At 51.0% G+C, this 26,935-nt stretch overlaps 1 protein-coding gene across 3 annotated transcripts in view; it reads right to left on the reverse strand.

Moving 5' to 3' along the window:
• SAMD4A (sterile alpha motif domain containing 4A) overlaps positions 1–24,698 on the reverse strand; it is a 103,698-nt gene extending 79,000 nt beyond the window's left edge. For all 3 annotated transcript variants that reach the window (XR_009114579.1, XM_058026317.1, XM_058026316.1), the window contains exons 1-2: positions 24,568–24,698; positions 23,737–24,311 (exon numbers count right to left, since the gene is read on the reverse strand). Coding sequence is in view for 2 of the 3 variants with exons in the window: in XM_058026317.1 (XP_057882300.1) it covers positions 23,737–23,932 (196 nt within the window). In the remaining variant the exon portion in view is untranslated. The remainder of the gene's footprint in view (positions 1–23,736; positions 24,312–24,567) is intronic.
• Between the last annotated feature and the right edge of the window lie 2,237 nt (positions 24,699–26,935).

Genomic DNA, 26,935 nt, shown 5'->3' on the forward strand with positions numbered 1-26,935 from the left:
CCATGGCAGGGGGTGGAATGAGAAAGCATCAGGTCCCTTCCAACCCAAACCATTCCAGGATTCTATCACAGTTTAAGGGATGCAGCAAGCACATGGAATGGCAGCAGAGGGACAAGGCACACACAGCCCACCTTCAGCTCCCCAATTTCAGCACCCAGTGCCCCAGAGACTCAGGACACAGAGCAGGTAAATACAACAGAGAATCCTGGAATGGTTTGGGTTGGAAGGAACCTGATGCTTTCTCATTCCACCCCCTGGCATGGCAGGGACACCTTCCACTGTCCCAGGCTGCTCCAAGCCCTGTCCAGCCTGGCCTTGGGCACTGCCAGGGATCCAGGGACAGCCACAGCTGCTCTGGGCACCCTGTGCCAGGGCCTGCCCACCCTCACAGCCAGGAATTCCCAATTCCCATCTCCCACCCATCCCTGCCCTCTGGCACTGGGAGCCATTCCCTGGCTCCTGTCCCTCCATCCCTTGTCCCCAGTCCCTCTGCAGCTCTCCTGGAGCCCCTTCAGGCCCTGCCAGGGGCTCTGAGCTCTCCCTGGAGCCTTCTCCTCTCCAGGCTGAACAGTCCTAAACCTCTGTCTTTCCTAACAGGAGATGCTCTCCAGCCCTTTTATCACCTTCCTGGCCCTAAAATATCACCAGCTCCATGCTGCTCACACCTTGGGCCATCCCCAGCCACCAGCCCCCTCCAGCAGAACCAAAGGAAAGCTGTCAGGTTTTCATCCACAGCTCCACAAAACAACGGGTGTCTGTTCCCCGACTCCACCACGACACAAACCCAGACTTTACAGAGTTTATCCAGAGCAATTCTTTCCAGCTCAGGAAAACCAAGGCTCCCTGGCTGAGGGACAGGCCCTGCTGCTCTGTGCACCTTGGCTGTCCTGCAGACTGCCCTGAGCAGCCGTGCAGATGGCAAAAATCTCTTTTTTAAAAATCCTTTTGAGCAGCATCTCCCTGAGATGGCCCCACAGGAGGAGCTCTGGAGACCACACATAGGTCTGACAGGAACAGGACTTGCTGTGCTGATGGCCTGGGAAATTGGGAAATCCCTCCCACCCCTTCACAGATGTTCCTCCAAACACTTGTGCTGATGGAAGCGACACCTCCGTGTTCACACGAACATATGGCTGTACCAGCACTGCTTTAATTGCTCCTGCAAGGTGCTTTAAGGACAGGCTGGACCACAAGGGGATCATTACAAACCTTTTCATGAGAAAACAGCCTCTAGGGTTTATTTCTCCCCCTGCAGAGCCTGAACATCCCTGCAGTGTCTGGGTATGAGCCTTGGAGCCGTGGTCCAGGTGCCTGGCTCGAGGACACAAGCTGTCCCTGCTTCCCTGGGAATCCAGCTGGAAAAGGTCCAGAGAGCTCTAATTAACCAAACTGCTCCTTTACCTGCACAGAGCTGCTTTCCCAAGGGCTCCCCTGGAGGTGAGGGAGAGATGCTGTGCCCTGTGAGGACAGATGGATGCAGAGCTGCCAGCTCACACAGGTGCCAGCGTCAGCCAGCCCCTCCAATGGTTTTATGGCCAGCAGGACAAAAAGGAGAGTTGGGAACACAAAAGTTCACTGAGACAGGAGCAGGTTTACCAATCTCACAACCACACCAGGAAAGGGTTTGCCAAAGGATGTTCCTGCATCCCAGGCTCACCACAGATCACTTCTTTCCTCAAGGCAGGTCTCATTATACATAATCCCAGCTCTTCTCAAAGTAAAGTTTTACCATATGAAAGAAAAAAAAAATTAAAAGGAAATAGGAAAAAGAACCCTCCAAGTGAAAGGGGAGTAGGGAGTCCAGGTAAAACTCTCTTCCAGAAGGAAACAATCCAGCTATGGAGCCATGAACAGTTTAAGGGAACAGGAGAGAACACGGATAACAGGGAGCACGTGGGCCAGAGAAAAGGGGGTCTATGGCTAGAAATAAATTTTAAAAATGAAAAGGCAGGGGAGTGGCACCAAAAAAGAAACCCCACCAGGAGTGATGCAGAGCTGCCTTTCAGTGCTCCAGCCCTTGTGTTTTCTGGCCTTATTTGTGAAACACAAATAATCCAGCCCTCTCCGTAAGCAGCCAGATCCGGTGGAATTACACGTCTGAAAACTCTCAGCAAACAGAGGCAAAGCTGTGGAAACACAGCTCAAGGCAATGTGCACTAACAAGGGGGCCTTTATCACCCAACCTGGCACAGGGAAGCCACTGGCCCTGGCTGGAGTGCCTGGTGTGCTCCATGGGGACACCCCAGCTCCTGATCCTCCCTCCTCAGGATGCAGATGGGACCCACTGGGAACAGGCAGGGAGAGGGGATGCTGCCACCCATCACTGCCCCTTCGTGGGGGTGGAGAAGGGATGGGGAGAGCAGAACATGCAGGAATCAGCCTCCCACTCAGTGCTGAGCATCTGCCTTCACCCCTGCATAAATCCCTGCAGTGACACTGACAGGCACCAGGGTGGGCAGGGAAGGGAGGATTTCCAGCCACGGGAGCACAACACCCACTGCAAAGAGCAGCAGGCAAGAGCTGACCCCATTTCAGGGAGCTGATGGGAAATGCCAAAAATCAAATCCAGCTCACCCAGAAAGCAGGAGCTCAGCTACAGCAATGAGGGAGAGCAATTGTCTGGCCAGAGCAGAGACCAGCATGCTCCCTTCTGGCTGGAGGATCTAAGGATACTAAAGTATTTTCCAGACCTAAAACATACACATTTATTTTCAAAGATCCCCTGTTAAGGAGAGCCCTGTTCCTACAGGAACAAATTCCCACCTCTGCCAAGAAGCTGTTCCAAGCCTTTTGTAAGGAAACCTCAGGGCAGAGGGGTCTGCAGAGCATCTCCCCCTCTATCCACATCTGCAACATGAACAGGGGACTCACAGTTTTTGGCCAAGGTGGCCACATCAGGCACCCCCCAAAGCAGAAATCCCACTCTCATCTCTCCCTCCTTTACTCACATGAAGGGTGGCAAAGCCACTGCAGCCTCCTGCTTCTGCAGTGTGCTCAAAATAAATTATTATAGTCGGTCCAAATAAATTACTGTGCTCAGCTCAGACACCTCAGCTCTGATTTCCAAGCTATTCTTGACCAAAAAGAAAATAACTCAGAAAAATTCAGGTGGAGCTTTATTGATTTTCTTTTCTAACCAAAGAAACTTTCCTTCTACTTAAAGCTGCCTGATGACAGGAGGGGAGCCAGGGCTCCTGATGAAGAGCTGCAATCCTCTCTGACAGTCAGATAAGGAAAAATAAAGAGCCTTCAGATGCATTTCCTGAGCAGGGATGTGTAATGTGTGACCACAGAACCCCAGGGTGGTTTGGGTTGGAAGGGACCCTAATGAGCATCTCATTCCACCCCTGCCATGGCAGGAGCACCTTCAGCTGTCCCAGGCTGCTCCAAGCCCTGTCCAAGCTGGTCTGAAACACTTGCAGGGATCCAGGGGCAGCCACAGCTGCTCTGGGCACCCTGTGCCAGGGCCTGCCCACCCTCAGAGCAAAGAATTCCTTCCTAAAATCTCATTGAAACCTGCCCCAGTCAGTTTAAAATGATTGGATGGTTTAGTCCATGATGAGGACTCCGATGGAGAAGGATGGGAAAGGCAAGGCTTTGCTTTGAGAGCTGGAGACTGAATATTCTTCCTACATTTACCCTTCCAGCTGCCCTGTAAAGCCACACTGGAAGCCACCAGCACATTTCTCATGCAGGTTAAGAGGCACCATCCCAGTGCTGTGCAGCCCTGAGCTCAACCACACTTTGTGTTTTACTGCAGCATTTTCCATCCAAAGGCCTCAGAGTGAAATCATTCACCTTCCCAGCTCCTCTTACAGAGGGAGGAGAGGAGCAAGAAACAAACCTGGGCAAAAGATGAAACCATCCCAGCAGGATGGATCCATCCCACCAGGGCTGCCTTCAGCACAGCCCCTACAGATTTCTAAATTCTTTCCCCCACACCTGCAGAGAAGTGTGTTTGCAACAGGGAGCACACAAAAGGTCAAGCATCAAGTCAGATGCTGATGCTCTGACTCCAACCTGTGCCTGCCCAGGCAGGAGCTGTGTGCTGTCCAAGCCCATACCAATGTGATTTTTGAGCCCAGAAAATCAGGTTTTAGCATCTGAATGCAAGGACAGGACAAGGTTGGGTATCTGGGATGCAGAGATGTGGGGCACAGAGATTGAGACCCTGCAAGAGCTGCTCTCACCACCTTATCTCTTCCCCCAGGATCAGAATATCTCTCCCAGGTCCTGCAGTTGCTGATGACTCAGGAGATGTCACAGGTGAGGGGGAAATGCACAGGGCAGCAGATCTGGTGGGAGGAGCAGCAAGAGGAGCAGCTGCAGTCACTGCAGATGTCCTGTCCCATTCCTGCCCCAGGGCACAGCCACTTATCCTGGGCCTGCAGGAGCCAGCTCCTGAATTTAAAACAGCCAGAGAGCAGCTTTGAAACAGCAGGCAAGCCTCTGGGATGTGTGTGTGTGCCAGAGGAGGAAGGGAACACATCCCCACTCTCCCCTTCAGCTTCTCTCACAGTCCTGGATGTGGGGAGCAGCTCTGCACCCACCAGACAGTGCCCACATTCCCATTTTCCTGCTGAAACCAGCACAGCAGCAGCTCCAAGAGGCCTGGATTAGGGACATCAGCTCCTAGTCTGGGGTATGAGGGATCCCACAATGGGCACAGGCTCCCCTTGGAGCCATCTCACAGCAAGCCTGGGTGGGCAGGCACCTTCTCAGACACCCCAAATTCCCTTCCATCCCACTTCCAGACTGGAACTGAGCAACAGCTCAGGCTGGGAAAGACCCGAGACCCAACACTGGCACAGCCACCACAGAACTGTGGCCTCACATCTACACACCCCTGGAATTCTTCCAGAGATGGAAGCTGGGATTCAACCACCCCTCCTGACTGCACAAGGCCTGATGCTCTCCTGAAGGGTCCCCAAAAGACTCCAGGTCAGAGCCAGAGGGGATCCCTCAGCTGAGGAAAAGGAGGAGAGGTGGGGTCCCCCTGTCAGAAAAACCCCTTGACTGAGGCTGATGCACCCTGACACTCTGGGATGTCAGTGGGGAACCTCCCACAGGAATCTTGGCTGGCACAGGGACCAATAAGAAGAAATAAATGCACAGAGGAAAGAAATAAATGCACAGAAGAAAGAAATAAATGCATAGAAGAAAGAAATAAATGCACAGAACAGGTGGTGCACTGGAAAAAAAAGAATCCAAGAATCCCAGAATGGTTTGAGTTGGAAGGGACCATAAAGACCAGCTCCAATTCTTTCTTTGTCTACACCAGGTTGCTCCAAGTCCGAGCTCCAGCTGTTAATTTGAGACAGAAAATGCTTCCTCTCTCGTGGCAACACAATAAAGTGAGATATTGCTGTGGCTTCTACCTTGATGGGAGAATGGCCAGAGCTGAGAAATGAGTGGCCACAGTGAGCCCTGAGTGAGCCCTGGCCATGCTCCAGTGCCTGGCTCTGGCACCAGGGACACAACACTGTCCTTCAGCCCCAAGCAGGATTTCCTCTCCTTCTCCATCCTCATTTCCAGACATCACCAGCCATAGGAACATCTGAGAGGAAGCCAGATTCTTTTATTATTTTTAACAAAAAAACCCCAGCTTTTGTAAAAAAGCTGTTTTTTTTCAAAAAACAGTTGGAATATTGCACAGTTCAGTTCACCCTCTATTGGATAGTTAAGAGGAACCCAAAATCCTTTGGACAGAGAGAGGAGAACTGCAGCAGCTCCAGCCCCAAATGTCCAGTTCCATCCCACAACCCTGAAGGCTTTTCCTAGAAGCACAAACCCTTTTTGCTCAGGAGTGAGGATGCACAGCCCATGCCACCATAGCCCTGATTTCCCTAAACACACCCCTAATGAGATTTAGTGTTTCCACCCTGCCAAAAGCACCCAAAGCCTGAGAGAAGAGGGGCTGCAGCATCCCTGTTCCCTCATCCCTGGCCTTGTCCTCTGGTCCCTGTGGGGGCTGACAGGGAGGAAAGGAAAACCCACAGTTACCAAATCTCCATCCTACACAAGCAGAGAGATGCAGGATGGAAGAAGCTGTGCCCAGGCTGGGTGCACAGGATCCCCACAAGATGCCAAGAAGATGATTTGGGACCCACCCACAAGTCAGCCTCAGGAGAGCACAACAAGAAGCAGCAGTGCTAAGAAAGGAGGGAAAACCACTGCACACATTCCCCAGTTTTACAAGCTTTTCCCAACTGCTAAAATAAAAAAAAACCTGAGCAAATTTAGCAAAACATGTCAACAAGTTCTATGTTATAGCCCAGACACACGTGTTCTCCTCAAGAAGTTGCATTTTTAGAAACCTTTTACAAAACCTGTTGGCGTTTGTGGCCCTTTTGTTTTCTTTTCTAGTTCCAAGTACTCATAAGCATCCTGGAGACTTTAAAAAAAAACCCAAAAAGGGCCATTTTTAGATTTGCATGTGCAGAGAAGACAAGGAGAGTGTCACCATGTGTCTGAGATGTTAAATCCTCCAAAACCATATGCTGATGATTGCTCTAACAAAAGAGACTGCAATGATAAAAGGAAGCCTTATGTTCAAGTACCCGCTAGTCGTGCAAGATTAGAAATTACCTCACAACCCAATCTTTATAAAAAGGCTTTAAAAGCACAGGATTTCTCCTTAATATGAAAGCAATGAACTGATAGCTGCTCATTATTGAATTACTCATTGAGATTTTACAGCAGCACAAAGTACAAAGCTTCTCATCTCCTGTGTCCCCTTGACAAACTGCAGGGGGAAGGACAAGAGGCAAATATTTGCCATGGGGTTCACTCCCAGAATCACAGAATGGTTGGAAAAGACTCTCAGTGATCTCAGAGGTGACTGTCACAATCTTCTCAAGCAGACCAGAGCCCTGAGTGCCACATCCAGTCGTGGGAATGAACCCTTGAACACTTCCAGGGATGCTGAGAACCTCCAGGGATGCTGAGAACCTCCAGGGATGGGTTCCACAGGAGCCTGGGCTGCCCTGCTGAATGTGAGGGCAAGGATTTACTGGCTGACCAATACAGCATGTCCCCAAGGCAGGAGAAGCTCAATTATAGAAAAAATGGGCCACATATTAAACAAAGTGCCAAAACTAGAGCTGATCAAACCCAAAGGAGTGGGTGGACACCTCCATGGCCAAGACCAATGTGGCCAGGCAAACCATGCCCTGAAATAACTCCTTCCCAGCCTCCTCCTCCCAAACCTGGCTTCAGTTTCAGCTCCAGCTGTTCCCTCACAAATTGCTCCTCCTTAAACAGCCTCCATTCCTCCTTCCTAGGGGAGGATTTACCCCACAGGATGACAGCAGGCTGAACTATCAGGAGAAAACTAAAATAGACTTTCACAAAGATTAACGTCCCACAAGCAGCTGGATTAGAGTGAAATGCAACCACTTGGAGGGTTAATAAATATACAGATGGATTAATAAAGAGACTGAAATTTATAAATAGACTGAACACTTCATTTCTGCAGCAAATTCCCCAGGAAGGAGGAAGGTGGGAGCACCCACAAAATAAGGAATACACCATCCAGGCAGAACAGCTGTGCACACCGTGAAGCATCAGGAAGAAATTCCTCTGTGTGAGGGTGGGGAGGCCCTGGCACAGGGTGCCCAGAGGAGCTGTGGCTGTTGCTGGATCTCTGGAAGTGTCCCAGGACAGACTGGATGGGGCTTGGAGCAACCTGGGATAGTGGAAGGCATCCCTGCCCATGGTACAGGGTGGGAATGAGATGATTTTTCAGGTCCCTTCCACCAAACCATTGCTGTAATTCTCCATCTGCAGCATCAACACTGGAGGAGTGTGAGGATACAGAAACAGGAAGGAGCCAACAATGTTCTTGCCATTTACCATCCAATGCACAAAATTAGAGATAATAAAGCAAAGCAAATCTGGGATGCATTTTTGGGGCAGAAAGTGCTTCAATACCCTAAATGAGTGTCCTTGCACACATCCAAAGTCTTCCCAAGCACTTTCTGGAGAGCTGGCTGCTGCAGTCTGGCTGTCTGCAAGCAAGTGATGCAGAGCAAGCACTGCAAAACCAGCTATAAACACACCTGCCACCTGAACCTGGTAAATGGGAAAGAAAACTGACCTGGATGCTGAGATTACTCTTGGAAAGACCAACTGTCCCTTCCCACCCACCAGAAGTAACAGCAATGTGCTGCAGCACAAGAAGGGAATTGCATCAATAAAGTGAAGCTACAGGAATGAGTTTGTGCTCAAGTTGTGGCTCACCACCAGAAACACCCATCTCAGGGTGCTCAGGGCAGGATCAGACACAGATATCTCCACAAGCTGCTCTGTTATCTGCCTGCACACCAAGCTCCTCCACAGGATACGTGGTGGTGGGATGTGATAAATGGCAAAGCCATCCTGAGCAATGTGAAGGGATCACATCTATAAAACACCAGCCTCGTGTAACAGAGCAAGCACACAGTAGGGAAAGCAGCTGTGACATGAGGGGAAAAAAGAGGGGGGAAAAAGCCCAGTTCCTTGAGAGGATTCCTTTTTAAATGATGGCTGCTCAAGCCTGCTCGGGGATTCAGTACGTCAGGAGCAGCTCCCGTGCGTGAGGATGGATGGTGACTCAGCAGGTAAAAGCTGTCAAAAACACATCCAAAATTCAAATTACAAAATAAAAATCAGGAGGAAAAGCTATAAATACCTCGAGCAGTTTTGCTCTGTGCACTGGGTGGATGCCAGGGGAACCCCATTCCCATGCCCAGCACCCACTGGGGTTCTCCTCTCCAAAGGCAGAGCCACCAATGGGATCCCCCAGCCCAGGAAAACACTTTGGGGTCTGTGTCTGCCCCAAATACAACCAGGGATCCCATCACCACTGAATTTCAGATGGGATGCCAAAGACAGCCTTGCACCCCAAAGCACACTCTACTCCAGCCTTCATTGCATGTTGCTCCAGAGAGGACAGGAGTGAGATTTCTTAATGCACACTCAGACAAAAATACTTCTTTTTTTACACTGCCTTTTTTTTTTTTTTAAGTTTTAAATAAAAGTCAAAAAGCCCAGCCAACATGAAAGGCTGGATAAACACTCCTCCTTTCCCCAGCAGAAATTACAAAAATGCCTTTGAATTTGTTTTGGCAAGAAACAATGTTTTTTATGAAAGAGCTTCATTGAAAAGTCACAATTTGGAATGTATTCATCTATTCTACATTTTTAAAAAAAGTTTTAATTACCACTTTAGGAGTATTTTGACATAGTTTATGGTTTGTTAGATTGTGCTGTGTGCTACAAATGCCAAACACACCTTTTGGAAGTGCCTCATTATTGTATTAATGCAAAATGTTGGGTTTGTGCTGCCGAGACTCGTGTCGGCAAATGAAAAATAATAAATTAATTCCATTTGGAGAAAACGCTGCCATTTATAACCCAGCAATTAAGAACAGATTTAATTTTAGATATTGCTGCACCCTTCAGCTTAGCAAGTTATTCAGTACCAACACTGGTACTATCAGTGTATGCTCAGTTCTTTAAAAAACAGACCCAGGCCAATTTCTCACCCCTTAAATTAGCGATGCTAGACATGAAAAGTTAATGCTGCTTTCCTCTCTCCTCGAAGTTGCAACATATGGATTCTGTTGGGGGAAAGAAAGAAAAAAAAAAAAGGCAGCACATGCTGGGATTTCTACTATAACAGGCCAAATTTTATCAGCCAGGGCATGTAAGGAGTTAACAAAAAACCCCAAACCTCAACGGAGCAAGGCAGTGTCTGCAAACCAGGGGGTGCAGATATTTTGAGGGAGAGGAAAACAGCCCAAATCCTGTTTGTGGAGAGATCCCCTGAGCCCCATGTCCCTGCCCAGGCCAGCAGGGCTGCAGCAGGTAGGGGATGGAGAGAGGAAAGCCCTTTTTCTGTGGCTGTGCCAGCAGGAAGGTGATGCCCAGGGAGGGCTGGGCTGCGGGCACGGCTCCAGCTGGCACCGAGGGCAGGGCAGGCTGCTGGCTGCACCATCCCACACAGCAACACCCACAGGGACCATCCCTGCATCCCTGGCACCGGGGGGACAAGCCCAGCACTCCCCGAGAGCCACAGGCTGGCAGGAAATGGGACCTCAGTGTCCTCCCAGCATAAAACACCCACTGCCACCACCATGGAAACAGACTGTGGCCAAGGGAAGGGATGGGAAAGGGGAGCAAGGACATGGGAACTCCCCTTCCCCGAGGTGTCCCCACAGTGTCACAGCTCCCAGCACCTCCACAATGCACAGAAAGAAGGGACACACACGGGCTGTGGCAGCAGTCCAGCCTTGGAAAGCAAAATGAACACGTGTGGGAAGGGACAAGGAGGGAAGCAGCTCTCTGATGATGGCACTGGGGCCCAGGGCATCCCCTGCAGCACTGAGGTGACACAGTGACACCTCTTTGCTGCTGTCACGGCTGCACAGCTGCCAGGACACGCTGTGGCATCCCCAAGGGTGGCCTGACCAAAGCCAGGTGTGTTTCTGTCACAGGAATGCTCTGGGCTTGCTGCAGGAAAAGCAGGAGAATGCTCTGGGCTTCTTGTTACACAGAACAGGCAGCACACCCAGAGCTGTGTGAAAATAGCCAAGTTTGGGGTTTTTCACATCAAGATGATGAAGATAACACTCACCACAGCAAGTCTTAATAGTGCAACAAAATGATTTTGTGAGACACTAAGGGGGATCCCCCCAAAATCCCAGCAGCAAACTGGGACAGAGCAGCAGAGCTCAGAGAAAATCTCTCTGCACCCTTGGGACCCTGCCATGGGTAAACCCAGCTAAACCAAGTGACAAACACTCAAAACCTCCAGAGGGGTTTGCCAGCCCCCCAAAAGATCCAAGGGCACCTTCACCACACCTTGACCTGCCACAAAACCTCTTGGGGTACATGTGAAAGCAAGCAAAACTAAATTAAACCTTGGCTTTTACAAGGAAAAAGGAAGAATCTCCAAGCAGATATTTTTATTTATCAAGATTCCAGCAGCCTCTTTTCCTGCTCCATCCCTCTCAAAGGCTGCACTAATTGTGAGTCTCTGGAGAAAAAGGCTTTCCTCTGCTTTCACACTGGAATTAGTTACGCTCAGCCTGACCTTGCATTATTTTTAAGCTCTGCAACATTAAAAGAAAATTAAGAGAGACTTGTTAAATCCCTTAAAAGGTAAAACAACCCTATTGCTCCAGGTTTACACACACAAAAAAACTCAAACCCAAACCAAAAACGAGCTCTTAAATCACAACTACCCCTTTAATGTGGTAGGATTTAGTCTTACATTTTAAATTCATTCATTTCTCGTTCACTCAAACAATCACACCAGCTTTAATGAGCTCTCCCTATGAAAACTCCAACTACAAAGGATCACATTTGCTCTTGTTCCAGAGCTCCACACACCTCGAAAGGAAATCCTAAAGCATCCTGTGCTTCTTAGCAGCCAGATTACCAGCTTTTAATCCTCTCTGCCAGATGTATTTTTAATCTTTTTGCGTGTAATAAAGCAAATTAGTGTAATTGTACGGGTAAACTGAATCAAAATAGGCACATAAGATTTAAAACCCCCTGAATTTGGTTATGTTTTGCAGATCTGGCAACTGACAGAGCTGGGAGCTGAACCAGCCCTGCAGGCACTGGCAGAGGGAGAAGCTGCTGCAGGGTGAGTGAGGAGCTCCAGCAGCCCTTGGCCACAAATCATGGGCTTGTTTCTCCTCTGGGTCCCATGCAGGGACCACACCAGCTCCTGGGTGAGCAACCACAGCATGGTTTAGGTTGGAAAGGACCCTAAAGACCATCCAGATCCACCCCATGCCAAGGGCAGGGACATCTTCCACTATGCTAGGGAGCTCCAAGCTCCATCCAGGCTGTCCCTCCCTCCAAACTGGCACTGCTCTGGCTGTCTCAAGCCATCCCCATAACTCATCACCTGGGTTCTTTGCTATCAGCAGGGTTAGATGGGATATTGGGAATAAATTCTTGGCTGTGAGGGTGCTGAGGTCTCAGCACAGGTTTCCCACAGAAGCTGTGGATGTCTTCTCACAGAAGCCACCCTGCTACCAAAACCTTGCCAGGCAAACCCAACACAGCCCAGGGCCATGGATTCTGCTGGAGCTCAGCTGGGCAGGACCCCAGCTGTCACACACTGAGACGTTACTGACTGCTCGGGGCACTGGCAGAAGACACCAATTACTCCCACCTGAAAACCAGAAACCAACTGAACATCAATGCTGACATCCAGCCTGGCTTCAGGAGGGATTTAAAGAACTTGGGCTTCTTCATTCCCTAATCCCACACCATTCCTCACTACCAAGCAGGGTTGCTTTCTAACAATGCAAAAGCATCTGCGCACATTTTTGTAATTATTTCAGACCCAGCAGAGAGCAGCCTCCCCTTTCTGTAGGGTTAATCTAAAGAACAGTTGCCAAAATGCTGAGAACACAGAGGAACAATAGCTCCTCTGATGAAATTCCTGCACTCCATAGAGAAACCAGTATCCTCCAGCTGCTGTGGCTCGTCCAGAGAGATCTCCGAGTGTTTACCGGCTCCCATAAATAACAGGGGAAAAAAATAAATTACAAACTCAAAGATTCGAGCCCAGCTTGCAAAAAATGACTGCAGAGCCCTGCCATCCAACCACAACACAAGTTTTATTAATGCAACATTTGCTTAGTGTGAAATATAAACCCAGGACACCAGTGGAGGGAGTGCAGTGTTGGCCACCTGTCCCAGGGGTAGAGACTCGCTAAACTTATCAGCACAGAGACCACTTCCAGCAGCTCCATGCCTTTAAATCCTCATCCTCAGGAATCTCTGATCAGTCATTTATAAAAGCTGGGAAGCCAGGCTGGACAGCTGAATTACAGCAGCTATTATCCACATATGCCTGAATACCAGCAGACACCTTTATTTATAAAGGCTCTCCGCCTGACCGAGACTTGACATCGGCCACAAAAAGCACTCAGCATCCAACTGGCTGCTCCAGAAGAATGTGAGGAGAGGTTGGCAAGCAGGGGCTAAGCAGACACCTTTGCACAGCTTCCCTGCTGCTGCCATGACTCCTAACCCAGCAGGTTTAAGTAATTGATTTCCTGAGCAGACACACAAAGTTGCACACCTTTGCCTCCTCTGCTATGGAGTCAAATGCATTGTTTTCCCCTCATCCCTAATTCTAAAATATTTGGAGTATTTTATCAGGCTTATCCTCTCTCTTTTTAGGGTCTCTGCACTCTGTTTGTTGTTTGTTCACCTTTAGGCTCATCCCCACCTGAGAGCTGTGAGCTCATTTTCCATTAAATTTGGGAACCTTGACAGGTCATACAAAGGCAAGGAGATGGGAAGGAAGGAGGTGATAAAAAATCCCAGTTGCTCTTGGCAGATTTTCTTTAGCTCTAACAGTCTCACTAACAACCCCTGACAGCAGAAAGTGACCAAAGTGTAAATTCTGCCTTAAACTGACAGAATTCCCAGGGGCAGCACATGCAAACACAGCCCAGGGGGCTCAGCTGGGCCAAGGAAGGCTCCAAGCACCCATCACACTCCTGATCTACTGCAATCACCTGGAACAGGAGCTGGCACCTCTGCCAGGACACAGGGACTGGGTCCTGTTCCCAACAGGGCTCCAAGGGCTGCCCTGATCCCACCAGCACAGCCTCTGCAAAGATGGGATTTCCTTGCTTCATTCCTCATTCCTTAAGCAAAAACCATTGAAAGCATCCTCCTCTGACCTCCAAAAGCATCCTGGCTCAGCTGGAGAAGAGAAGGCTCCAGGGAGAGCCCAGAGACCCTTCCAGTGCCTATAAAAGCTGTGAGAGAGCTGGAGAGGGGCTTTGGACAAGGGATGGAGAGACAGGACAAGGAGCAATGGCTTCCCACTGCCAGAAGGGCAGGGATGGATGGGATTTTGGGAAGGAATTCCTGGCTGGGAGGGTGGTGAGAGGTGCCCAGAGCAGCTGTGGCTGCCCCTGGATCCCTGGCAGTGTCCAAGGCCAGGCTGGGCAGGGCTGGGAGCAGCCTGGGATGGTGGAAGGTGTCCCTGCCATGGCAGGGGTGGAATGGGATGAGCTTTAAGGTCTCTTCCAGCCCAAACCATTCTGGAAATCTCTGATCCCTCCTGCTCCCAGCACCCATCCCTCCCTCCCAGGCAAACCCCCAGCACCAGACTGAGCCCCAGCACAGCTCCCCAGCTGAAATTCCCTACAAATGATGGAAACTGGAGAGCTGAGAGCAGCAGGAGAAGCCAAGTGACCTCGGGCATCCCTCACAGCACAACCTGGAGCTCTGGGAGGTTCCCCCAAGGAGCTGCTGGATGGGATCCCTGAGGTGCCACCCTCAAGCCCCCACAGCAGTGTCAGGAAGGAGCTGTGTGCTGTCCCTGCACTGCAGAGTAAGTTGTTATGGTTACTGAAGGGTTTGTTGGGCTTTTTTTCCTCTTCTTCTAAAAAGAATTCTTATCAGTTTAACATAATACCACCAGTCAATAACAATTCTTATCTTAAAAGGTCACTCAGGTAGTTATAACTCAACATTTCATCTGTGTTTGCATTATCTGGAGGGAAACAGCCAGGGGACTTTGTATTTTTTTTTAATAATCCACTTCTTTGCAAGTGTAAGATTTTAGAAAAAACCCTACCCAGAACCAAGCTGACCCTGTGGCAACTTGAGCACGCTGGGGAACAGTTAGAAAAAAGGCAGAAAAATCACATTGATGTTTGCTGCATGAGAAACAAGAGGAACATCCCAACAGGAAAATGTATGGACACACTGCAGCCGCTGCAGAAACACACATGTTCTGCCTGTAAATGTCAGATCAGCCAAGTCTCACCACAATAAAAGTTGTGGGGTTTTCCCTCCACATTTCTCTCCCCAGTTTCTTCCTTCTTCAATTCCCACTGCTGATGGGGGACAGAGAAAAGGGGACAACAGGAAAAACCCAGTGACAGAGAGAACTGATCTGTGATGTTCAGGGTTAAAAACACAGGGAAAAAAAAAAAAAAAAAAGAAAGAAATGCAGCAGCATGGAAAGTGGGTTTTAAGATGCTTCTGGCTAAACCTGGTTAAACCCTGCTTTATCCACCCACTGGATTTCTTCTTATAACAACAATTAAAACTCCAAACACAGCTCATGCCCGTTCCCCACCAGGCAACAGCACAGCCAAGGAGCAGGAGAACTAACTGGTTAAAAGAAAGGCAGGTTTGTGGCTTGCCTGAAACAAGTTGTATTAAAAAAAAGGCAATCTGGAATTAATTATTTGTGAGGATCAGTAACAGAAGAGAAGCTTTTTGAAGTACCCCACGCTTCTAAAGCAGGGCAGCCTTGGTTGAGAGCAAAGAGTGGAGCAGAGCTGCTGAATCCTGCAGAGGACAGTCACAATATTAACATTATTTTAAGTAAAATAACATCTCCAGGCATGATAGCTCAACAAGTTGGGCCACATCCAGCTCCTGCAAGTAACAGGGAAGGTTTGCAGGGGCTGTGGAAGGAGCTGGCTCAGCCCTTGTGCAACAGAACTATCACAGCATCATCCATCTGTGTTTTCCACCTTGAACATAAAATGACCCTGGATTTGTGGTAGCACCTTTCCCTGCCCTGTGGATTATTCTGACAGAATACAAGAAAGTGTTTGCACTGCAGCTCAGGCACTGCAAACACCCTGAGAGGCCCGCCAAGGGCAGCAGCCAGGGTTAATGGTAGAGAATACAGGGTTTGTACCCTGGGTTCAGCTCAGAGAGCAGAAATCTACAGGCAGGAGTGCTGAGCCCAGGGAGCCTCAGTGAGGGGCTGCAGCACACACCTGCACAGAGCCCAGCACAGAAAGCAGGCTGAAATCCAGACACCTTCACCAAAACCCCTGACACAGCCAGGCCATGGAGTCACTGTGTGAAAATACATCCATAAAACACCACGTTTAATGGGGCATGATGGGTGAGTCTGGGCTGGAAAATCCTTCACTTACAGCTCCTCCTGCTTCAGCCAGGTGTGTTTGTCTCCTGCATGGAGAGCCAGGAGAAGCTCAGGCACTGCCAAACACAGCCAGGTACAGAATAAAGCACAGCCTCAGGCTGCACCAAGGGAAATACAGGCTGGATATCAGGGAAAAGTTTTTCACAGAAAGGGGGATAAAGTTCTGGAATGGCTGCCCAGGGAGGTGGTGCAGTCCCCATCCCTGGGTGTGTTTAACAAAGCCTGGATGTGGCACTGGGTGCCAGGGCTGAGTTGAGGGGTTGGGGCTGGGTTGGACTCCATGGTCCCGAAGGTCTCTCCCAACCCAGTGATTCTGTGATTCTGTGAAACTGGGTTTCTGTCTCTGGAGCTGGCCCACTCACCCTGAGCAGGCTCATTTTCTGCTCAGCACCCAGAACCAGAGCAAACCAAGTTGCTGCCATGGATGAGACCATCCCATGGTCACAGAAAATCCAGCTTGCCATCCCCCAGCTGTGCCAGAAACACAACTCCCTCTGCCCACAAACCCCTCCCAGAGAACACCAGCAGCACCTTCTCCAGCAGAGGATCCCAGCCTTGCTTTGATGAGATCCTGCCCTTCCACTTAAAGCATCTGCTGTGGAAGAGGAAGCTGGGAACGGATCTGCTCACTCCAGCCTCAACTTCATTTGTAATTACTGGGCCAAGATGGAAAGCCACTGCCTTGGCTGTTTGCCACTGCCCAGCTCACACTCAGCAATGACCTCTGCAAATCTCTGTGTCTCTTCCTAGGACCAGAGCACTGGGAGGACAAACACAGCATTTCTGAAGGGAAAAGGGATGAACAAGCTAGCCTGGGGATCCCTTGCATCAGACCTGCAGCCTCTTTTAGATCCCTCAGCAGCTCTTACGTAAGCAGGAGTTAGTAAAATAGCAATGGTCTTGTTTGTTTGGTGGAAATGGGAAATACAAAGGGCACATGGACACTCAGAGGCAGATCTGCACAAACACACAGCTCACGTGATGGCTCATCCCACCACCCTTGGGGCCTTTTTGGAAGCAAAAAGGGCTCCAAACACAACAACCTGTGCTTGGTGTGGGCTCCTGCCCTCAGCTGGCACCCTGCAAGGAGCGAGGGGGACACTGGGGCCATCAGGAGGGAGCCCCAAAACACAGCCCTGCAGCAGAGCAGCTTCTCCCCTCTCTGCTGAGCCCACCAGGGCTGGGGGGCACTGGCAGTGCCAGGGGTGCCCTTTCCCCCAGCAGGCATCTGTGGTAACACGAGACACGAGCTCGACGCCGGAGCGCCGAAGCACTGACGGATGCATCCTAAAATAAAGCTGGAGCTCACACTAATCACTATTTCAGTTCCACTGATTGCAAACATCACTCCCAGCTCAGTGAGAAGTGGCTTTCACGGGCCACAAATGAAACCAAGGTGGTCTTTTCTGGTGGAGCATGAGAAAAAGAAAGGGCAAAGCTTGAGAAATTGTAGTAGGGAGATGGGAATTTCCACTGTGATCCACAAACTTCAATTGCTTCAGGGGAACTCTGTGGGAAAATTCAGCTGACAGGAGCATCAGCTGCTTTAAAACCAACTGGCCTAATTGCAAATATGTAATTGGTGAAACGGGCATGCAGCTTTGCTCAGATTTTGAGGTCTAACACGCCAAAGGAGGGAACTGTGCAGGGGATGATCCAGCAGCAGTGTGAGCTGCGAGCAGAGCGCTTTCCCCACTCATCCTTTTAATCTCGTTTGCAGATAAGTGTATTCACAAACTAGATTATTTTAATTGATGGCTCTACAGCTGGTTCCTATTCAGCTCTTGATCTAAAGCTGTCCTCGACCTCTCCCATCAATCTATATCCTGATAGTGATGCTCTGTGTGCTTCCTCTCCTCCACCAGCATCCTCCCTGCTCCCACTCCAGCAGGAGAGAAAGAACTCCAGCTCTGCTGCTTTTCTAAGCACAAATACAAGATATGTGCACAGAAGGAATCAAGGAACAAGCTGGTCCAGGCAGAGAATTCCAGCTCAGGTCTGTGATGATGCAGGAAATGCTTCCCTGCCTCTTTCACATGCACTTCAACAGTGGGATTTTTCCCAACTGAAGTCAGTGAGGAAATTAACCCTGGCATTAACCCTGGCATCGAGCCACTCCCTGAACTACCTGAGAAAATGGTTAAAAGGACACAAAGTATGGGAAGGTCTCTGGGAAAAGGCAGCCCACCCATGAGCAACCCTCTTGCACCACACCATGCTCCAGGCAGCAAAACAGGCTGTTACCATTAGTTAACTTGTTCCTTCCCATTTCAAGCATTACTGCCTAAAAATTACCACCCTGGCAAGCTCTGCCACCCCCCATGCAGAAGACCTGGCCTTCATTAAAGCTCTGCCAATGGAGGAGACTTGGTCACTCATGCTGGCAAAGTTCTGGGAGCAGGCACAGGAGTATCTCCTTACTCCTCTTACTGCAAGGGACACATGCCAGGAATGACAAGGGAAAGGTTTTAAACAAATAGGGGAAAACACAGAAGAGCAAAGTGCAGCCAGAACAGTCTCCTGTAGGTCCCAGCACTGGGGTGAGGGGGACAGCAAAGGGGGACCTTTGTAATGCCACACCACAGACCTTCCTGCAGCCTGCAGTGCTTCCCACAGCCACTCTGGAAAGCATCCCTAAAAATAAAAATAGCTTTGAATCACAAGAGAACACTGGGTGTGTAGCCTGGCTCAAAGCCCCTGGCTAACAGCACTCTGTACTTCTGTACCCCTACCCTTGGTATTTCCCAAAAATCCCAGCACTGAGAGCTTGTAGCACTCAAGTTTGCAAACAAAACCTGGGAAAGATGTGTGGCAGCAGGTCAAGCACCAGCAGGCAGGTTAAAAGCAAGTGTCAGCTCAGATCTGAGGCTTGCCCAGGTCACCCAGAGGAGCTGGGGCTGTCCCATCCCTGGGAGTGCTCAAGGCCAGGCTGGATGGAACTCTGAGCTGTCCCCGTCTGAGGGGTTTCAACAGGATGAGCTTTCAGGTCCCTTCTGTGATTCTGTGATCTCTCCATTTAGGAGTCCCAGCTGCTAACCTTTAATGAGCAGAGCTGGCAGGGCTGCTCCCATCCCTCTCCAGGCAGAGACAAATGAGTGGAATTGACCACACAATGCCGATGTCCAGCCCTGCACTCAGAATTCCCCATCACACCCAGCAAGCACAGGCCAAGCTGCTCACCCCCTCCTCCAGTCCCACTGTGTGACAGCCCAGCAATGCCCTCACACTGCCCAAGGACACCCAAACCACAGCTCAGCACTGCAATGCAACTGTAAGCCAAGAAATTTTTTTTTTTTTTAATGGGAAACACCCTCAAAACTGGGCACTGCATGATTTGCCACCAGTGGGGGTCACTGGGGATGAAGTGTAAAATTTGCACAGTGCAGGGGTAGCAGCTTCCTGATGGGCTGGGAGACAGACTCTGGCTGGGGTGGCAGCAACAGATGCAGGGCTGGAGCCACAGGGAGCTAAGGATATAACAGCAAGGTCTGCAGGAATATGTAATACCTTTTAATAGACCAGCTGGTACAGTTGGGAAAAAAACCCACAAGCACACAAGCCCTCCTTTGAGCTGGTGCACCTTCAGGCCTGGCCATTTTTTCCAGCTGCATCACTTGGTCTATTAAAAGACATTACAGCTCCCTGCAACCCTTGTCTCTTCCTTTGGCCAGTCCTTCCCAGGATGAGGAATCTGGGTCATCCTGATGATACCTGTGATAGCTGCTGAAATGAAATAAAGATTTTGGCCCTAACACACGGAGCAGGGAATGTCCTGTGCACAGGCCAGAGGAAGCTTGTTGTCCTTTAAGGCCAAGAGTTCAAAGCTGTCACTGCTTCCATCAGTGCACGTGGGTGTTTGGACACCTGGAGAAGCTACAGGAGTCTTTGGGCACTTGTGCCAACCTTGCAGGAACGAGGAAGCCAGGGCTGGTGGGGTGGGATGTGGGACTGCTCTGGGAACAAACCGCAGAGGGACGCTGGAGTGGATGAAGGCAGATTCTGCTCTCCATGCCCACGTTTCATGGACACAGCCCCACACTGGGTCTGCAGCCACAGAGCAGCCACCCCCAGCAGCCCTGGGTGCCCAGGAGCAGCACAGGGCCCATTCCCAGCCCATTCCTGCCTGACCTCTCCTGGAAGCTCAGAGGAGGTCGCTGTGTCCTGACGGCTCTGAGCAGCTGGGGCTGAAGCTGCCCAGCAAGGCCAGGCTGGATGGAAGGAAGGAAGGAAGTTATAGCAGGCTTTTAAACAGTGCTGTGCAATACCTGAATTTTCTATTTCTGTGCACAGATAATATGGTTTCCATATTCTCCTCCTTCTCAGCAGACCAAGCCACTCACACTCCAGTTGAATTAGCAACAACCCACACTCTTCACCAGTTTAAACCATTAAAGCTCAGTGAAGCCACTGTGTAGGACAGTCCCAAGCTGTGCATTTCACCTTATGAAGAATCTATAGATGTCCTTCCATGTTTGCTTTCCACTCCCATTTTCCCTTTCTAAGCAAGCAATGGATTGCAGGTGGTCTTGCAGCCCCCAGACATCAACACAGCTTCCTGCAAGACACCTGAGGTTGGCAATAAGGTTACATCCACCCCTTAGGCAGGGAATAATGGAACCAGGAGGATCCTCAGGGCTTCCTGAGGGTCACACAGAGCTGTACACAGCACAGCCATGTGGGATTTGCAGTACTGATGAGCCCAGCTTGGCTGTCATCATGAAAATACCCTCACACTTGGAAAAAAAAAAAACCACCAAGATAGAACTCCTCCAAACTAAATATACCTGCTTCTCTGTGGCAGTTAACCAGTTAAAAATGTCCTTCCTTGAGTTTTTCCATCATATTTGCCATTCATCAGGCCTCTCATCTTGAGTCTACCAGGCAAGAAACAACCTGGACACCTTTGCTGAGATGGGTTTTCCTCCACTCGTGGTGCACACACCTGAGGGCTCCGAGCCCAGCAGCACCAGGCAGGGAGGATCTCTGAGCTCCCTTTGGGACCCTCCTGATCTCTGCTGCTGGTGATAAGAGCTCCAAGGATAGTGCCCATACACCAGGGACCACAGCAGGGCTGCCACCTCCTCCTAAGGACCATCACACCTAGGAGTAACATTCCAGTTCTCCCATCTCCCCACAGGGCTGGGACAAGCAACACATCCTGCACTTACAAAACAACTCAGTTCTCCCAGTGTAATTTCAACACCTGCTCCAGGACATTAGCCCAGCAGCTCCATTGAGCTGGTGACACCCCTTCCCAGTCAGTGGATTTCATGGAAAGGGAACATCCCCTGCCCTACAGCTCCCACCAGGGATGACAATGGGACACCTACAAGCAGGGAGCCACTATTTCCAAATCAGCAAACACCAGGAAAATGTACCAGGAGCCACCTCAGGCCCCAGCCTGGGAAGGAATTGAGCCCAAATTAGTAATGCAAACACCAGGATTCAAAGAGTAACGAGTAATGCAAGGTTTGATGACAACACTGCTGTTCAGGACTTGGTGTGATTCCATTGCCAGCAAGTGACAAGTGCCAGACTGCCAGACAGGCGTGGAACAGGAGTGATTTAAGGAATAATACAGGTGGTTTTAGGAAAGCAGCACTAACACAGGAGACTAAAAGCTATTTCCTAATTGAGCCTGGTTACAAATCTCAGCTAACCTTCCCTGCACTACGACAGGACTGCCAGGATGGACACATCCATCCCAAGGGAAAGCCATGCAGAGGGGATGCTCAGTGAGGAAGAGGAACTCAGTGGATCCAGGTTTTGGCACTGGAGTTACAAATGCCCTGGAGGAAGAGATCACTTTTGGAAGGCAGGCCAGGGAGAGCTGAGGCAGCTCCACCAAGGCAGCCAGGGCCAGGCAGGGGCTGGGTGCCAAGCCCTGCACGCAGGAGAAATCCTCGCGCCAAGCAAGGTCACCGGGATTACAGGGGCAGGCAGGGACTGCTCGCACGAGTGGAGATGGGAAGGGCCCAAGGCTGGTCTGCACCCAGCCTCACGCTGACAAAATGCCACCACACAGGCGGCCCTACGTGACTCTGTGGCCAGGACCTCTTCAGAACCTTGTTTTCCTTCACAATTTGCCTTTCCTGATGGCAGGAGGCAAATCGCCCCCCTCCAATGCCCTGGCCAACTGAGGGGACACAGCTACTGCCAAACCCACAATGAAAAGCTGAGATGCTGATAAAAAAAATAATAAAATTAAAAATATATAGCTCACACCAACTCGCAGAGGGAATCACAGCAAAGCTGTGCTGAAGCTGGCACGGGAAGCTGCAGATTTATCCAGGAGCAGCCGAGTTTGGAGAATGTGTTCCCTCCCGGCCCCCCCCGGGGCCTCCCCACCCAAAGGGATGGATGAGGTTCATCCCTTCAGCTGTTTATAAAAGCAGCAGCAGCAGCACTGCGCCCAGACGCACTCGGCAGCATTCCTCCCTCTCATTCCTGCGAGCTATATAAGGGAACGGCCAATTCCAGCCCCGCTCCCTGTGCGCCGGAGCAGCTCCAGGCTCGGCTTCCTGCAGGAGGACTTAAATCCGTCCTCGGTGGAACACGGCGCTGCGCTGGACCTTGTCATCAAATGGCAGCGCAGGCAGCTGCCAAATCCTGCCGGCTCGGTGCTCTAATAGGGAACAGCTGGAGAAGGAAGGACCCTGCATTCCTCCCGCCCCGTCCACACCGGGGGCTCTGTTCGGGATCCGGCCGCAGGATTTCCATCCATCCATCCATCACGGAACGCTCCCCGCACCGCTCTGCCACGCACAGCCCGACACCCGAGAGCTTCCAGCCTTGGTGCTTAGGAATTGGGGTGTTTGCTCTGCTTTTTATGGGATTTTTTTTGGTTTGGGATTTTTTTTTTTTTTTTGAGAGGTGTTGGAGAAACAGAACTGCGCAACTAAATGACATTTCACCTTCCCCGCTGGCCCTCTGTGTTACAAAAACTCTACTTTAAGCAACTCGCATCCCTGTGTACATCCACGCTTAGGAACACACGCATCTGTAACACACCCCCCATAAATAAACACGGGAACACACGGCGCAATTCGCACGGCGCCTGTGCCATTCCCATCCTGCCCCAACTCCCATTTACTTTGGAGGAGTTGAGCAACTTGTAATGGCAAATAAATAAAAGAAAAACACACTTTCGGTAGCCACGCACATTTGCTGTCCTGCACCCTGCACGCTCAGTAACATGAAACAGTCCACTCATATTTTCTCAGAGCTCTGCTGAAACACAAGGGGGTATTCAGAGCCGCAGGAAAAAAAAATGCGTCCAAACAGGATCTGAATGATGAAATAGGAATTGCCACATTTAACAGGAAAAAAAAAAAAAATAGGATAACCCAGTTGCCCAGACCTTTATACAATAACAGTTCGTCTGAGGTAGCGATGGGCTGCTTCTGCATGTTGCAGAGAGCAAAGCAAGCCACGTTGCCCAAAAGAAGCCTAGAAAATCCAGACTCTACGTGACCTGACTTACTTATTTCACAGGAAACTGCATGGAAGGAGGAAGGGGGGGCACGGGGGGGAAAGGAAAAAAAAAAAAACCACCAATCATTCATGCTACCGTAGTTACACCACGCCATGGAGCGGAGTAGTTTGCTGCGAAAAACCAAACTGAAATAAGCCAAACCCCGTTTGGAAAATAAAACGCGAGCAGAGAACCGAGTTGGAGGAGCCCCCCGGCTCCCAAACCGCACCCGTTTCTCGGGTGTATTTTTTTTTTTTTTTTTTTTTTTTTTTTGTTAATTTCGACGGCATTAGAGCACCGCCCGAGAAGGCTCGCCAGCACTCACCGGGGTTGTTGGCCTCCCCTTCGAGGATGTGGAGCTCGGTGCAGTCTGCCAGGGAATGCTCGAGGCAGAGCTGGAGGAAGCGAGCCTGGGTCCGGCTGACGCGTTTGAGCAGGGAGAGCAGCGCAACAGTCTGCTCGCACTCGTTCCAGCCCTTGAACCACCCGGCCAGCACGCCAACCTGGTCTCGGAACATCATGGTGAGCCGGAGGGACAGCTCTGCGGGGAGAGAATAAATAACCGGGACAGCCTCCCTGCTGCCGCCACCGTGCTCGGGTCAGGGGAATTAAAAATAAAAATAATAATAATAATGATTAAAAAAAAAAAATTCTCCTTTGCGACGCGAAGGGCGGGTTTGGTTTCTGGACGCGGCTCTCGGCCTGGGCTGGGTTTTGCTCCCTCTCTTCTGGCTCCGGTGCAGCGCTGGATTCCTGGAGGGAGGGAGCGAGGGAGGGAAGGAGGGAGGTGGTGGGGCCGAAAAAAAAAAAAAAAAAAAAAAAAGCCAAAAAAAGGAAAATCCCAGCGTCAGGGCTGCAGCCAGCGAGGGGAACGACCTCCTCCCGGCGGGGGCTTCACACCTGGAACACAGAGAGGAGGGGGCGTCAGGGGGGCTGCGGGAGGACGAGGAGGATGGAGAGGAAGGCTCGCACTCAGCCCGCTGCCTTCCTCCCACTCCCCCACCGTCACCGCGATCCCCCCACATCCAGCACCGCCATTTGGGATGGGGGGGGGAGCACCCAGCACAATCCCCCCCGGCCCACTGCAGCACAGTTCCCCCCCGCAACATCCAAAAGTTCTCCCCCGCACACACACTCCGTACAAAAACACACTCACCTGACTCATAGCGGCCCCGGCGATCGGGGGAGGAGGGGGCGGCGCGGCGCTTTAAGGTGGCCGTGCCATGTCCACGGGATGAAGGGGGGGGAAACGAGGGAAGGAGGCGGGAAAAGGGAAAAGGGAAAGAGGGGAAGGGGGGGGGGGGCGCGCGCGCGCTCCGCGGCGCGAGACTGAGCCCGGCCGCGCGCCGGGCCCCCGCTCCCCCATGTCGCTCATTTGCATACGGGTGACGTCATCGCCGGGTGGGCGGGGCGAGGCGCGCGGCGCAGGGGGGAGCCCGAGGGGGACGCGCGTCCCCCGTGTGTCCCCTCCGTGTCCCCCCCTCCATCTCCGCCACTCCCCCCGGGAATGTTGGGCGCTCCTCCTGCCCGGGGAATGCTGGAAAACACACTCCGGATCCCCTCCCTCCCTCCCTCCCTCCCTGCGCCGCGGCCGGCTCCCGCTGGAGGAAACCACCCTCTAGTGGGCTGCGGGGTAATGGCAGCGGGGGATGCTTTGGGGGGAAAAGCGCCGCTTTGGGCTCTGCTAAATGTGGCCTCGTCCCCTAATGGTAATTTTTAAAACTTTTTTTTTTTTTCAGAGTTTGGCATATTAGATATACGTGTTAAATATACATGGATTTAACCCCGACAAGCGCCGAGTGTGCAGGGACAGGATTTGTTTGGGTTATCATTTCCTGTGCAGATTTTATTTCCCTTTCCCATTTCTCATTTATTTCCTTTCTTTTTTTTCTTATTTTTTTTATTTCCATCTCATTTCAAGGGATGGAAATAATATGTATATACAAGAAGGGAAATAGTGGAGAAAAAAACACAAGTGTGTGCAAGAAGGCATCAAATACTGAACATAATCAAACATTTTATAAAGCAAAAATAGAGGTGTAAAGTGTTTTAATCTGTGGGCTTTTCGTTTGTGGGAGTACCAGTCAGTTTTAAGCCATTTCTTCTTGTCTTGTCGCTCCAGGCTGTTGTCCAAAGCGTCTCCAGCTCTCTCAGAGCCCCTTTAGGAGTCCCCAAAACACCCGATCCATGCTCAGGAACAAGTGACACTGGCACCTCTGCCCAGGGCAGGGCTGGAGTCCCCATCCCTGGGGGGATTTAAAAGCCGTGTGGATGTGGCACTTGGGGACAGGGTCAGTGGTGGCCTTGGCAGTACTGGGGGAATGGTTGCCTTCAATCTTAGAGGGCTTTTCCAACTTTAACAATTCTGTGATTCCCTGATTCTGCCTTTGCAGCATCTCCCAGTCCTCATCACTCTGAGCACAGGGAAGCTCAGAGTTGGGAGACGTGCCCAGGTGTCAGGACATGTCTGGGAGGGAGACACGATGGGATCATGGCAAAGGGGGGGCTGAACCCCTCCACCAGTGAGCCACAGAATCACAGATATTAAAGCTCATTTCATTCCAAACCCTGCCATGGCAGGGACACCTTCACTATCCCAGGCTGCTCCAAGCCCTGTCCAGCCTGGCCTTGGACACTGCCAGGGATCCAGGGGCAGCCACAGCTGCTCTGGGCACCCTGTGCCAGGGCCTGCCCACCCTCCCAGGGAAGAATTCCTTCACATTATCCCATCTGACCCTGGCCTTGGTCAGTGGAACCCATTCCCCTTGTCCTGTCTCTCCAAAGTCCCTCCCAGCTCTCTTGGAGCTACTTTAAAAATCCATCCCCTATAAGTGGCTGTGTGCTCTGGTGGGGGCTGGAGAAAGGAAAATTCCATGTTTGTGCATCCTTTGGTTGCTTTTACACGTGTCTGAATCTGCCCCTTTTGGGGGGAAATAGTAGTGGGGAACCAAAGGCCACCCAAAATCAGCAGGAACAGCTGGTCCCCTGTGCTGGAGCATCAATCCCACTGCAGGATGACGAGATGAGGATCACCAGGTAGACACCAAGTGCAAATGGTCCATCTCACCACACTTGGAGTTTGCTTTTAGCTCTCAGCCTGTCTGGTGACTAATTAAACAAACAGGACTTCCCTGCCAGCAAACCCCGGCCATCTGCCTCATCCTCCAGCTCCATCCCAGTCCACGCTCCAGCAGGGAGCCCCTTTCCCCTCACCTAGAGTGCTGGGAGCCCTCCTGCAGCCGGGGTGTGCTCTGGGCTGCCCGTGGGACCGTGAGGATGCTCCATCTGCCGCACCGGGTGCGCGTCTGGCGCGGGAGGGAGCACCGCGAGCTCCGGGTGGGAACGCTCACACCCCGCTGATTTAAGGGCTGCCAAGCTGGCTGTGCCAAGAACGCCTCCCAGGTTTTGCATTTTGCATGTCTAAAGTGGGAACAGCAGCAATGGGAAGGATATTTAGGGCTGAAGCAGTAAATGCATCCCGCGGGGAGGATGGGAAGGGCGGTGGGAATGGTGTCCCTCCACAC

This window comes from Melospiza georgiana, chromosome 6, assembly GCF_028018845.1.
Source record: "Melospiza georgiana isolate bMelGeo1 chromosome 6, bMelGeo1.pri, whole genome shotgun sequence".
In the NCBI taxonomy this organism is placed as follows: domain Eukaryota; kingdom Metazoa; phylum Chordata; class Aves; order Passeriformes; family Passerellidae; genus Melospiza; species Melospiza georgiana.